The sequence below is a fragment of the Myxine glutinosa genome, chromosome 2 (assembly GCF_964187855.1).
Source record: "Myxine glutinosa chromosome 2, kmMyxGlut1.1, whole genome shotgun sequence".
NCBI lineage: Eukaryota > Metazoa > Chordata > Myxini > Myxiniformes > Myxinidae > Myxine > Myxine glutinosa.
Genome location: NC_136262.1, coordinates 170,241,888 through 170,253,990, shown reverse-complemented (window position 1 = coordinate 170,253,990; position 12,103 = coordinate 170,241,888). Strand labels below are relative to the sequence as shown.

At 42.9% G+C, this 12,103-nt stretch overlaps 1 protein-coding gene across 1 annotated transcript in view; it reads left to right on the top strand.

Moving 5' to 3' along the window:
- Positions 1 to 1,085: 1,085 nt before the first annotated feature.
- LOC137421085 (pleckstrin homology domain-containing family A member 1) overlaps positions 1,086 to 12,103 on the top strand; it is an 81,860-nt gene continuing 70,842 nt past the window's right edge. Inside the window, exons 1-4 of the mRNA XM_078771916.1 lie at positions 1,086 to 1,239; positions 6,485 to 6,541; positions 9,142 to 9,187; positions 9,672 to 9,769. Coding sequence (XP_078628042.1) covers positions 1,099 to 1,239; positions 6,485 to 6,541; positions 9,142 to 9,187; positions 9,672 to 9,769 — 342 coding nt within the window. The 5' untranslated portion in view covers positions 1,086 to 1,098. The remainder of the gene's footprint in view (positions 1,240 to 6,484; positions 6,542 to 9,141; positions 9,188 to 9,671; positions 9,770 to 12,103) is intronic.

The following is a 12,103-nucleotide window of genomic DNA, read 5'->3' as shown; positions in this document are numbered from 1 at the left end:
TCCAGGTCTTTAAAACAGCTGTTCACCAACATCTCTTATCTTCCCCAATCCAAAACCTTTATCTTTTCTACCCCCTGTTAAATGTGTTTTATAACTCTCCCACCCCTCCTCCCCCCCAAGCTCTCTCCCTCCCACAGATCTCCCGATGTCCCTGTTCTATACTCTTGTACTTGTGTGCTACCCTCTCTCTCCCCATCTTGTCTCCTGCTCCCTTCATTATTTGTTTTATGTGTCCGTTTATGTTTTTTGTGATTAATGTTAGCTCTTACACGAGCCTCGATCTTGTATACAAACCCCCCCCCCCCAAAAAACACCAAAATCCAGGATCATTGCTCACCTCCACTCATTTGTTATTCCTTTTTCCAGCCTGTGCAATCAACTTCCACATTTCCTTCAATCTCATTTTTCAATCTCGGTCTTCAAGAGAGGTGTTCACCACCAGCTCAGGTCGTCCTCATCCAAGACCATGAACTTTTCTACCCTCGTTGAATGGCTAGAGTGTCAAACAAAATGAACCTTCACTTCACCCATCGCATTCGTTGTATTTGCATTTTTCCTCTTATGGCTGCAGGTCATACAACTTTGCCAAAAATTTCTGAGTTTCATGATGAAAAAATGTCATTTGAAAGTGCTGAAAACAATACTCCGAGGTTATAAAAAAACATTTCAGCATTCTTTGAGGTCCATATTCCGCCAATATCCTCCCCCCCCCCCCCCCCCCCATCATATGACTGTTTTTTTTCCTATAGAGAAGTTTGTGCACATTATGTGAAGAAGCATACAAGATAAAATGTGATTTTGGGTGTACATGTGTACCTTGGTGGTGGTGGAGAAGCCTCTGAATGTTGCATCGAGGTGTTCAGGGTGGCCGAAAAATTGACTGATTTTGATAATCAAAACATTGCTGTGTTATTGAACTTGTATCAATTTCCAGAAGGACCTTTGGATTGTCTATATTTCAACTTTAAAGTGCAGTGAGAAGTGGGGAATACATATGATATCTGAAAGTGAAACACCATATACTCATACATGTAGTTGATATCGGCAGTCGGGGTGCTCTGGCCATCTCGGTGATGCCCAGGTCCACCTTTCCCAGGAATGGCCAATTGGGGGCAGAAAGGATGTTTTGGTGGTTTCGTGCACATCGAGGAGACCGAGGGATGTCAGCAGTTTGCAATGAGATACCTGGTCCTCGATTTGCCCAACAATGTACTATCTTGGTACATCGAAGAGCCGCAGGTAAGAAATTGTAGTTCATGCCATGTTGATTATTTTCTGAGTCTGGTTACCATATATGCAGATGTCTTTCTGATTTAAGGAAACGTTTTATTTTACATCTATTACTAAGAGGAGGAGGTGCGTGTGTGCGTGCTGCTGTTACAGAAAAGCTAAAACCTTAACCTTCAATGTAGCGGATTCAACATTACGACAGCAGGAACCCTTTAGAATATAGTGTGACAGACATGGAAGGAGCACACGTAATTATATATCGTAATACCTCTCAAATAAATCATATACAGAAAGAAAACACAAACTACAACAACCACAGGTAGGACTACGACGACAGCAACAACTGCATGTTGTAAAATATATATATATATATTTTTCATGTTTCACATTTTAAAGTCACTATTGAGGCTTGCACATGGAAATGTAATACGTGTGAAATGCAACGTGCTGTCTTGAATTGATTACACCTTTCCATGATCATCGACTACACACACACACACACACACACACACACACACACACACACACACACACACACACACACACACACACACACACACACACACACACACACACACACACACACACACACACAGTCAGTGAAACGAGGGATAGCTACGGCTTGTATTCCTGGTGTAAGCACGGCTTTTATTCTTTGTATGAACAATAATGTATTATAGGTCAACAAAGCGAGGGGTAGGCACGGCTAGTATTCCTGGGGTAGGCACGGCTAGTATTCCTGGGGTAGTCATGGCTAGTATTCCTCGGGTTTTCTAGTATTGTAGGCTAGTATTCCTGGGGTAGGCACGGCTAGTATTCCTGGGGTAGGCACGGCTAGTATTCCTGGGGTAGGCACGGCTAGTATTCCTGGGGTAGGCACGGCTAGTATTCCTGGGGTAGGCACGGCTAGTATTCCTGGGGTAGTCATGGCTAGTATTCCTCGGGTTTTCTAGTATTGTAGGCTAGTATTCCTGGGGTAGGCACGGCTAGTATTCCTGGGGTAGGCACGGCTAGTATTCCTGGGGTAGGCACGGCTAGTATTCCTGGGGTAGGCACGACTAGTATTCCTGGGGTAGGCACGGCTAGTATTCCTGGGGTAGGCACGGCTAGTATTCATGGGGTAGGCACGACTAGTATTCCTGGGGTAGGCACGGCTAGTATTCCTGGGGTAGGCACGGCTAGTATTCCTGGGGTAGGCACGACTAGTATTCCTGGGGTAGGCACGGCTAGTATTCCTGGGGTAGGCACGGCTAGTATTCCTGGGGTAGGCACGGCTAGTATTCCTGGGGTAGGCACGGCTAGTATTCCTGGGGTAGGCACGGCTAGTATTCCTGGGGTAGTCATGGCTAGTATTCCTCGGGTTTTCTAGTATTGTAGGCTAGTATTCCTGGGGTAGGCACGGCTAGTATTCCTGGGGTAGGCACGGCTAGTATTCCTGGGGTAGGCACGGCTAGTATTCCTGGGGTAGGCACGGCTAGTATTCCTGGGGTAGGCACGGCTAGTATTCCTGGGGTAGGCACGACTAGTATTCCTGGGGTAGGCACGGCTAGTATTCCTGGTGTAAGCACGGCTAGTATTCCTGGGGTAGGCACGACTAGTATTCCTGGGGTAGGCACGGCTAGTATTCCTGGGGTAGGCACGACTAGTATTCCTGGGGTAGGCACGGCTAGTATTCCTGGGGTAGGCACGGCTAGTATTCCTGGGGTAGGCACGACTAGTATTCCTGGGGTAGGCACGGCTAGTATTCCTGGTGTAAGCACGGCTAGTATTCCTGGGGTAGGCACGGCTAGTATTCCTGGGGTAGGCAAGGCTAGTATTCCTGGGGTAGGCACGGCTACTATTCCTGTGGTATGCACAGCTAGTATTCCTTGTATGAACAATGATGTATTACATACAGGTCAATATGTGCCTAAAAGTTTAAAAAGAAATGGGATACCATGACGTGATTATGTAGTGAATAGTGCTGGTTGTAACGTCGCCTTCCTTATTTGAGTCACACTCTTCGTGGAACCATTGAATGTTTGACTTCATTTGATAGCATAGAACTCGTTTTGAATCTATTTGTTGGAGGGGACCTTGTCTAAATAAATATTGAACAGTTGAAAGTTTTTGTATTGTTACTTTGGTGAACAATTTGCCTGACGCTCAGCATAAAAAAAGGATAGCGCACGGACAAACAACCATAGGTTTGCAACCATTGCGCACGCTTGATTGGCTTAATGGCCCCTCCGGTTGAAATTCCTGGTAAGGGAACTCGTATTATTGAAAAAATGGTAAATGAATGACTCGTTACTGGTTGCAAAAATTTTTATGAGTCAAATTATTCTGATCCGTATTTCCCTTTTTTATTTCATTAAAAAAAATAATACAAGAACAAGCGGCCGGTGTGAAGATGAAATCCCACATCCCCGTCGCTTTGCTGGCATCCTTAATCAAGAGAGCATGTTGTATTTGAAACGTATTGCATGTCTACCTGAGAGTCACAATGAGGGTGTAAAATTTAGTGAAACACTTGAAAAAAAGGTTTTTTTTTTTTATACCACATAGTCGTTATTGGTGTCGCTGTTATTACCTCCTGTCTGTGAGCATGATATCTCAAAAGGTTGATGGATTCTGACGAAACGTGGTGGACAGGAATTGGGTGTGACAAGGAAGGAATAATGAGATTTTGGTGAACATCCAGATCCGGATACTATCATTTTAAAGTGATTCTTCACCATTGAGAGGGCCAAAAACAATACATAGCAGGATATTTCAAAAAGGTGTGGACGAGTGATGACAAAAGTTGGTGGATGGGTTGGGTAGGTGACAAGAACAAGCGGATTATTTTTTGGTGAAGATCCGGATCCAGATACGACCTATTAGTGGGATACAAAACATAAACTGTTCAGCCTGGTGCAGGTATGCGCTCTACCGAGTGCCGTTCTAGTTACCTCCGCCACCAAAGGTGGATGGTTATGCTTTCACCCCTGTCTGCCTCTCTGTCTGACTGTGAACAGGATATCTCAAAAAGTTGTGGTCGGATTCAGGCGAAATTTGGTGGGGGGATTGGGTTTGTGACGGATGAAATGATTAGATTTTGGTGAAGATCTGGATGTGAGAAATTTTAAAGTGATTCTTCACAATTGAGAGATGGGGCTAAAAACGATATTCAACTGGATATCTCAAAAAGTTGTGCTTGGATTTGGATGAAACGTCGATGAGTTTGTTAGGTGACACAAACAAGCCAATAATATTTGGTCCGGATCCAGCACATCAGTGGGATGCAAAACATAAACTGCGGAGGTATGCACCTGGTGGAGGTATGTGCCCTACCGAGTGCCGTTCTAGTTGCCCTCGCCTGAGGAGAGGGTATTGCATTTGAGTCCGTTTGTTTGTTTGTCTGTTTGTTTGTCCGCACAGAATAAATATGATTATCTCGGCCGTTGGTCCGATTGACAGGAAATTTTCACCATAGGTGCAACTCCAGCTGTAGATTTTAAAAAAATGATAACTATGACGTCATAGGTCACGTGGTGCGGCCGCCATCTTGGAAAAACCGAAAAACTTTGCAGCTCTATCTCAAAGCGTTGAATCGAAAAAATTGAGACGGCTCATTGTAAAGAACTCTCCATGTAGAATAACATCTGATCATGATGTCATAGGTGCCTCCATTATGATGTCATAATTCTACAAGTACAAAACTTCATCTGATGAAGATGAAATTTATTGAGCATAATCTAGGGATAAATTGGTGGAGAAACAATAATTATGACGTCATCGGTCACTTGGTTCGGCCGCCATATTTGTTTTCACACAAAAGCCTTAAAAACCACCGAAAACATCCTGGCGAGGGTCTGCAATCTCTGATAGCTCGTTCTTGTTCTTTATGTGCTTGTTCGTTCCCGTCACCCTATATTCTAAAAGGATCCTACTGTTGTACTTTTGGAACCGCTACATTACAGCTCCAGGTTCTTCTTCTTCCTCTTCCTTCCATGAAAGACAGGTTTTAAAGCAGGTATCTTTGTGATTAAAGGGAGTAGAATTTTTGTTCCAAGATAATTCATGAGTAACTTCCCAACAGTACTATTTTTTATAATTCTACGACATCAGGAACCCTTTAAAATAAAGCATCGCACACACAAACGCCTGGAAATGTTGCTTGGTTTCAAGCCTTGCCTAGTTTTTATCAATCCAGTCTTCTTCGTTTGGATGCAGCACAAGGCTGTGGGGTCACGTCATTGGCCGAAGGTGCGATGTGTCGCTAATGCAGTGCCCCCAGTAGTTCCTGGTAGGAATTTGTACGTTGTTCATTGTTTATTCATGGTCATCCACATTTGTGCAGGGTTGTTTTTTAGGATTTCACGGCAATCGAATGAAAATGTTGCTCCTCTTGCGTTTTTCGGATGCAAAAGCATCTGCGTGCTCAATCTCCTGTCAGGTCTTGTTTGTTTTGCCGAGCAAGTGGAGTATGTAATACACTCTTATACAAAATCATATTTTGGGTCGTTTTATCATGAAAATTAATTTTTTAAATTTTAAACTGTTCCAACATTGATAATACTAGGGCATGCCCGTACTATATATAAGCTAGGACGTGCCCGTACGTGGGTGCCCGTTCCTTGCCAAAAAAAAAAAAAAAAAAAAAATTTGTGTAGGGGTGTGTGTGTGTAAACATCCTAGGGCGTGCCCGTACGTGGGTGCAAAAAAACATGCGTGCAAACAACAACAACAAAAAAAAACTTTGAAACCACGTGGCAGTAACGACCACAGAACCCCCCCCCCCCTCTATTTACATGAATGGTTTGGTCCATTCGCAACGACCACAGAACCCCCCCCTCTATTTACATGAAATGGTTTGGTCCAAAGCGAACGGCTTGCGGTGTTTGGTAAAGAAATCGCCATAGCTCGCTAACTACTTGTCCGATTAATTTCAAACCTTGAAAAGGCACATCCTCGGGTCCCCAGCAATATACCTGGCAAGTTTCAAGTATATCGGACCGGTAGTTGTCGAGAAACAGCGGTCACAGACAAACATACACACATACAAACACACATACAAACACACATACAAACACACATACACACATACACACAGAGATTAATGGAATTATAGATAGATGCAGATTTCAAGTTTGTTTCGTTTTGGCTCCGATTATAGATACGACTGGAAGTTAAAACAGGATTTTGCTTACAGTGTGTGGTTTTTGTTCGTTTTGCCGTGGATTGTGGTATGGCTTTCACCCCCAGTGGTCTGGTTTCGGTTTCTTTTCAGAAAATGATGAGGAACCCCAAGCCAGCTGGACAAATCGGCCTTTGCTATATATCGATGGTGGGTAATATGACTGTGCCATCACTTCAGCCATGTTCTGTGTACAGTATTTATGTACTGTCCAGATACAGTGAAACATTCATTCGTTTTGCCCGCAGTGTAATATCTCTTTAAGACGGACGAGTGCAGTTGCTTTTATTGTAATTGGCAAAAGATGGTGAGAGTTGACCTTCTTTAAAACAAGACCGATAGTCCAACAATGGCATAGCTGAGCTTGTTTGATACTTAGTTTAAGAGTATAGTATGATGTGGGTGGGGATACCAGTTAACTGTTAGCAAATAATGTAAGTATTAATTTGTTTTTCAATAAATTCCACATTCCTGTGCCACCTTCAGTTGAAAGTCAGGCATTGGCACCAGGTTCAGGAAGGACTTGGACAAAAAACATACCCAGTGTAAATGTTGCTACATCCAGTCAATGAATAAGAATAGAATGATCGTTTTAAAGGCCATTTTCCCCGCTAGAGCGGGGGTTAGCCTTGCGGGCCCCATGACAATCATGGTTCCCTGTTTGAGGCAAAAAATTTTTATGGCCGGATGCCCTTCCTGACGCCAACCCTTGGTCGCCTCTTACGATGTGCAGGGATACGGTGTACCCATTCTAAATCGGGGTACACACCGTGATCATTCATCCCAGCAAGCTGGTACTCAATTTGCCGACCTCGGAAGGATGACGGGCTGAGTCAACCCCCCTGGCGTTAATTCAGCAATCGACCGGGATTCGAACCCAAGATCCGAGGATCCCAAGCCGGCACCCTAACCGCTAAGCCAACACCAGGCTACAACAGGCAGTCAATGGCGAAACACAAATGGGGAATCCGCAAATGTCACGGATGGAAACCCTTACGTCATTTCCTCATTCTGCTTTAAACTCGATATATCTATTTTCATTCCAAACAACATCATTCCAATCACAAATTAATACCATAGTTATAATTTATCAAAATATGTTAAATCGAACAGTCATCATGTGTTTGCTTCCGTTTTCAGGAGCAAGGTCCGCGTCAATCGCATTTCAAAATCATAATTGTATTGAGGAATTTCTGAAACCTCCTCCATACCTTGACACCTGCTGGGATCTCAAAACGTTCCACAGAAGGTTTATATTTATTTTTTAGTAAAAGATGCAACTGTAATGGTTGCTAAATGCTGTCCCCCTGTCATGTGACCAGATCCTCAGCTCTGATTGGATCTTTGTGAGGGCCATACATACATACATACACTGGACGGACAGACAAATGCTGTTTCAGACAGTATTACTCTACGGGTTAAACCGTTACAATTTGAAACCAAAAATAGTGGGATTTGGGCAAAAGCAACATGGTATACAGTATATGGGATTTGAACTTTGAGTCAAAGCATCATGAAGCAAGTGCTCAAATTATAACAAACAGGTCAACATATCCTGTTGACCGGTTTGTTCCCTCAGCTTTCTGGCTGACAGCTGAGCCTAGAAGACCATGCCTTTCGGTGGTGGTGGATGACAAGAACATCACCACTTTGTGCTTGCTGGCTTGATTTGTTTCTGACGTGAAATGATGGACCCATGTTTCATCAGACGTCACTATTCTTTCCAGGAAATCTATTCCCTCCAGGAAATGCTCCAGATTGTATGGACTACCAGCTATGCAAGAGTGGCTTTTCAATCATACGTGATGTCCTTTTGTTGCCCCCACCCCTCTTGCCCTGTCCTTGTTGAATTTCAAGTGTGAATGAATGAGTTTCCACATTGACGTCCAATTATTTCGCAATATTTTATTGTATTAATCTGCACTTCTCCAAAATTCAGCACTTTATGTCCTTTGTTAAAAGGCGCGATTGTGTGTGTGTGTGTGTGTGTGTGTGTGTGTGTGTGTGTGTGTGTGTGTGTGTGTGTGTGTGTGTGTGTGTGTGTGTGTGTGTGTGTGTGTGTGTGTGTGTGTGTGTGTGTGTGTGTGTGTGTGTGTGTGTGTGTGTGTGTGTGTGTGTGAGATATACATATATATGGAAATGGTACTTCCTGACCTCGAGGGAGTACGTCAGCCACAAATTCTCACTCGACGATCGCCGCATAATTCCCAAGAAACAGACACTCTCTGCATATTTTGAACTCGACATGCATCACCAAGTTGTGCATAGGCTTTTGCCATTTCAACTCGCTTGTTGTCCTCCTCCGCAATAAACATTCTGATGGCCACCATGTCGACCATAATGCTTTGTCCTTAAACTTCCTGCATAACTTGCTCAGGGTAGATACCATTGGATATAATTTCAGCAATTGACTATTATTTTTGCATGTCCTACCATACAACCTCTGCATCTGAACCTTGAATCATCCTCGTACAAATATTTATTGTCCAGGTTTGAGAAATGGCTGCAGTTGTTAACGGTGTATCGTGAAAGCAACATTGCAGTGTTTCCTTGTTTGTGACACTGATTTTGAAATCTGTGGCAGTTTGAATCTTCATAAATAATTTTCTTTGCACTTGATACAATTCTAAGTATATATTTTGAATTCTTAATGTTGTCTCGGGCTGAATTAGTGTCACCTTTATTGTTTATGCAAACCTGCATGCAAAGTGATATTGCCCCTGACACCTGAACGCCTCTGGATGTCACAGGTGACGAGTGCTGCGAGACTGCGTCCAAAAGTACCGCACTGCTTCGGTGAGTGGTGACGCTCCATGGTCCAAAGCGTACCGGCCTCGCTTGCGCAGTGTACAATGTTTTCATTGTTGCTGCATTTCCTTTTCAGGTTTCCTGCCCGCCTCTGTTTGGTTTTCCTCTTTCCACGTTTGACTTTTTCCATCTTTTTTTTTTTTGTTTGGGTGCCCTGTTTTATTTTGTACGTCAATCAAATTGATGCCATTGTGTGTACAAGTTATTATTTTTACAATTATCTCCTTTTTTTTTTTTTGCAATCATGCACCATACCCGACATTCTCTTTGTCATCCTTATAATATACCACTAACACATGATGACCTCTCCCCTGCAGGCCCAGCCTTTAAATGAATCTCTTTGCTCCTCTCCATCTTCATTCAGCCAATGGAAAACAGATTTTAAAAAATTTAATTATCTTTCTAGCTTCCAGCGATTTAAATGTAATTTATTTTGCACCTCTTATCTCCCCACCTTCTAATTTATTTTCAGTTATCAATACTGGGATGAAAAAGATTTTTATGCACGCCAGCAGTCCCGCCGAGATGGCGACTTGGATCGAGACTTTAAACAACGCGTGCAAGGTCACGGTGAGGAAGACCCAATTGCTTACCTTATCTATCACATTGTGGGCTAGCCATTGTACTTCCTATAAAAAGCATTCAAATAAATCGAGTGCAACATCACTTCAGGCCTGTTGAAAAGTCACATTGCAGGCAAATGGTGGTTGGTGAGTGATTATATAATAGAGGGTTAAAATAGCATCGGCAGCACTGAAGCCACTTGGAGAGATTATCCACAAATTATGGGTTAATCGTTACCTCCGTCACCGAAGGTGGATTGAGGTTGTTTTCAACCCTGTCTTTGTTTGTCTGTGAGCAAGATATATCAAAACGTTATGGACAAATTCGGACATATTTGGAGGACAGGTTGGTTGTGTAACAAGGATGAATTGATTAGATTTTGGTGAAGATCTGGATCTGTATACCATAATTTTTAACCAGAGCAATGTGACTGTGTTGCCAATATGCCTCCACATAGTCACACAATGGGTAGATGCCCTCGGTCACTGTCCTAAAAATAAACGAGTTTGATTTAAATCCCTTCAGCTGTTTTCAAGTATCACATTTTCACCAACCATGACAGGTTTCACATCGATCGGTGAAGCAGTTTCAGAGAAGAGATTTAAAAAATATATATATTGGCTTTCAAGCTAATATGGCTGCCACACCACGTGACGTATGATCTTAAAAAAAATGTACACTCTGCATATGTATGGTTGAGGGATCACGTTTGTGAAGTTTTGTGTTGATCGGATAAGGTTTGTTTTTCTATCCAAGATGGCTGCCAAACCACGTGATCTACAACATCATCAATTTCAAACTATATTCAACAGTGGTGTTAGATGATATTTGTAAAATTTTGCATTGATCGGGTAAGCGGTTTCAGAGATATAATTATTTAATATTTTCCTTCAATCCAATATGGTTGCCACACCATGTGACCAATGATGTTTTCGTGATCATCTTTTAATTGCCATGCCTCGTCAATGACACGTAAAGTTTCGAGGCAATAGATTTGGTGATTTGGGAAAAGATGTTTTTTGAAGGGTTTCGGTTAAATCCAATATGGCAGCCAAACCATGTGAACTATGATGTCATAAATTTAATATTTCAATACAAATGGGTCATAGATCATGTGCATGCAATTTCAGATTTTTAGGATAAGGAATTTGATTAAAACATTTTTGGCTGGGCTACCACATCTCCTATTATGTCATCATTATCATGCTTTTGTTCCCCATTGGGAGTACTTCACATTGTGGCAAGTTTAAATTTTTTCCATTCGGCCGTTTACAAGAAATTTTTTTATTATTATTTGCGTTTAATCCAAGATGGCTGCCATATCACGTGACCTGTGACATCACAATTATCACATGACCTAATACAATTATAAAAACATTCTGCATGGGTGTCACTCCTACCCTGAAAGTTTTGTCTCAATTGGACATGTGGTTGCTGAGAAAAACGAGGTTTAGCCCGTACGGATGGACAATCCGAAAAATAATGCCTCTGGCCACCTTCGGGGGCGGAGGCATAAGAGTAATAAATTTCATAGAGATCGGGCCAAAAACAATATGGCTCGTCTTCTGGTTCCTCGCCTGCTTCGTGGATGGTTCACAGCTGTTTCGATGACCCTCGGCAAGCGATAAGGCCTCACCCAGTTCTCGCTTCCCTCCCCATCCATGCTCAAGTTTGGTGTGTGGTGCCTTCGATTTTTACATATTTTCATTGTCAAGAATTATTTATTGCAAATCAGTTTCCTTCTCCCTTCCTCCATCCCTCCCCCCTCCCCCAACCCCCCAATCCTGCTGTTGTTACCCCACCGTCGTGTTTTATTCTCCCCTGTTATTTGTGGAGGGCAATGGACCCCATTAAATCAGAACTAAGGATATCATGTGCTCCTTGCAGTTCCCATGCGCGCTCAGCCGTCGTATATTGAATGCAGTCCGAGGGAGTAAAAAATCCGGTTTGGTCCATTCGTCCAATGGGCGGTGTTAATTGACTTCTGGACACGATAATGTGGATAAGGATAAATGCAATAATGCATATCTCTAATGGATGATAAAACAGGCCAAGTGTCAGTTTTTCCTCCTCACCTTGTTCCAAGGCTTCAAGCGAGTGCTGAAGAGGCTGTTGATGAACCTCTTTGCGATGCGCAGCGAGTTGAATTCATTCATTTTTGATGCAGCCTGTAACTGCTGGTTGCATCATCGCTGGGAGCACGGCTGTGCTGTTGATGAAGGACACCGTGGGATATTTAACATCTACCAACTAATGCCGGGACGTCCGCTTAACGTCCATCTGAGTGACAGCACACACATTGATGAATCGCCCTGTTTGAGAAACACCGGGATGACAGTT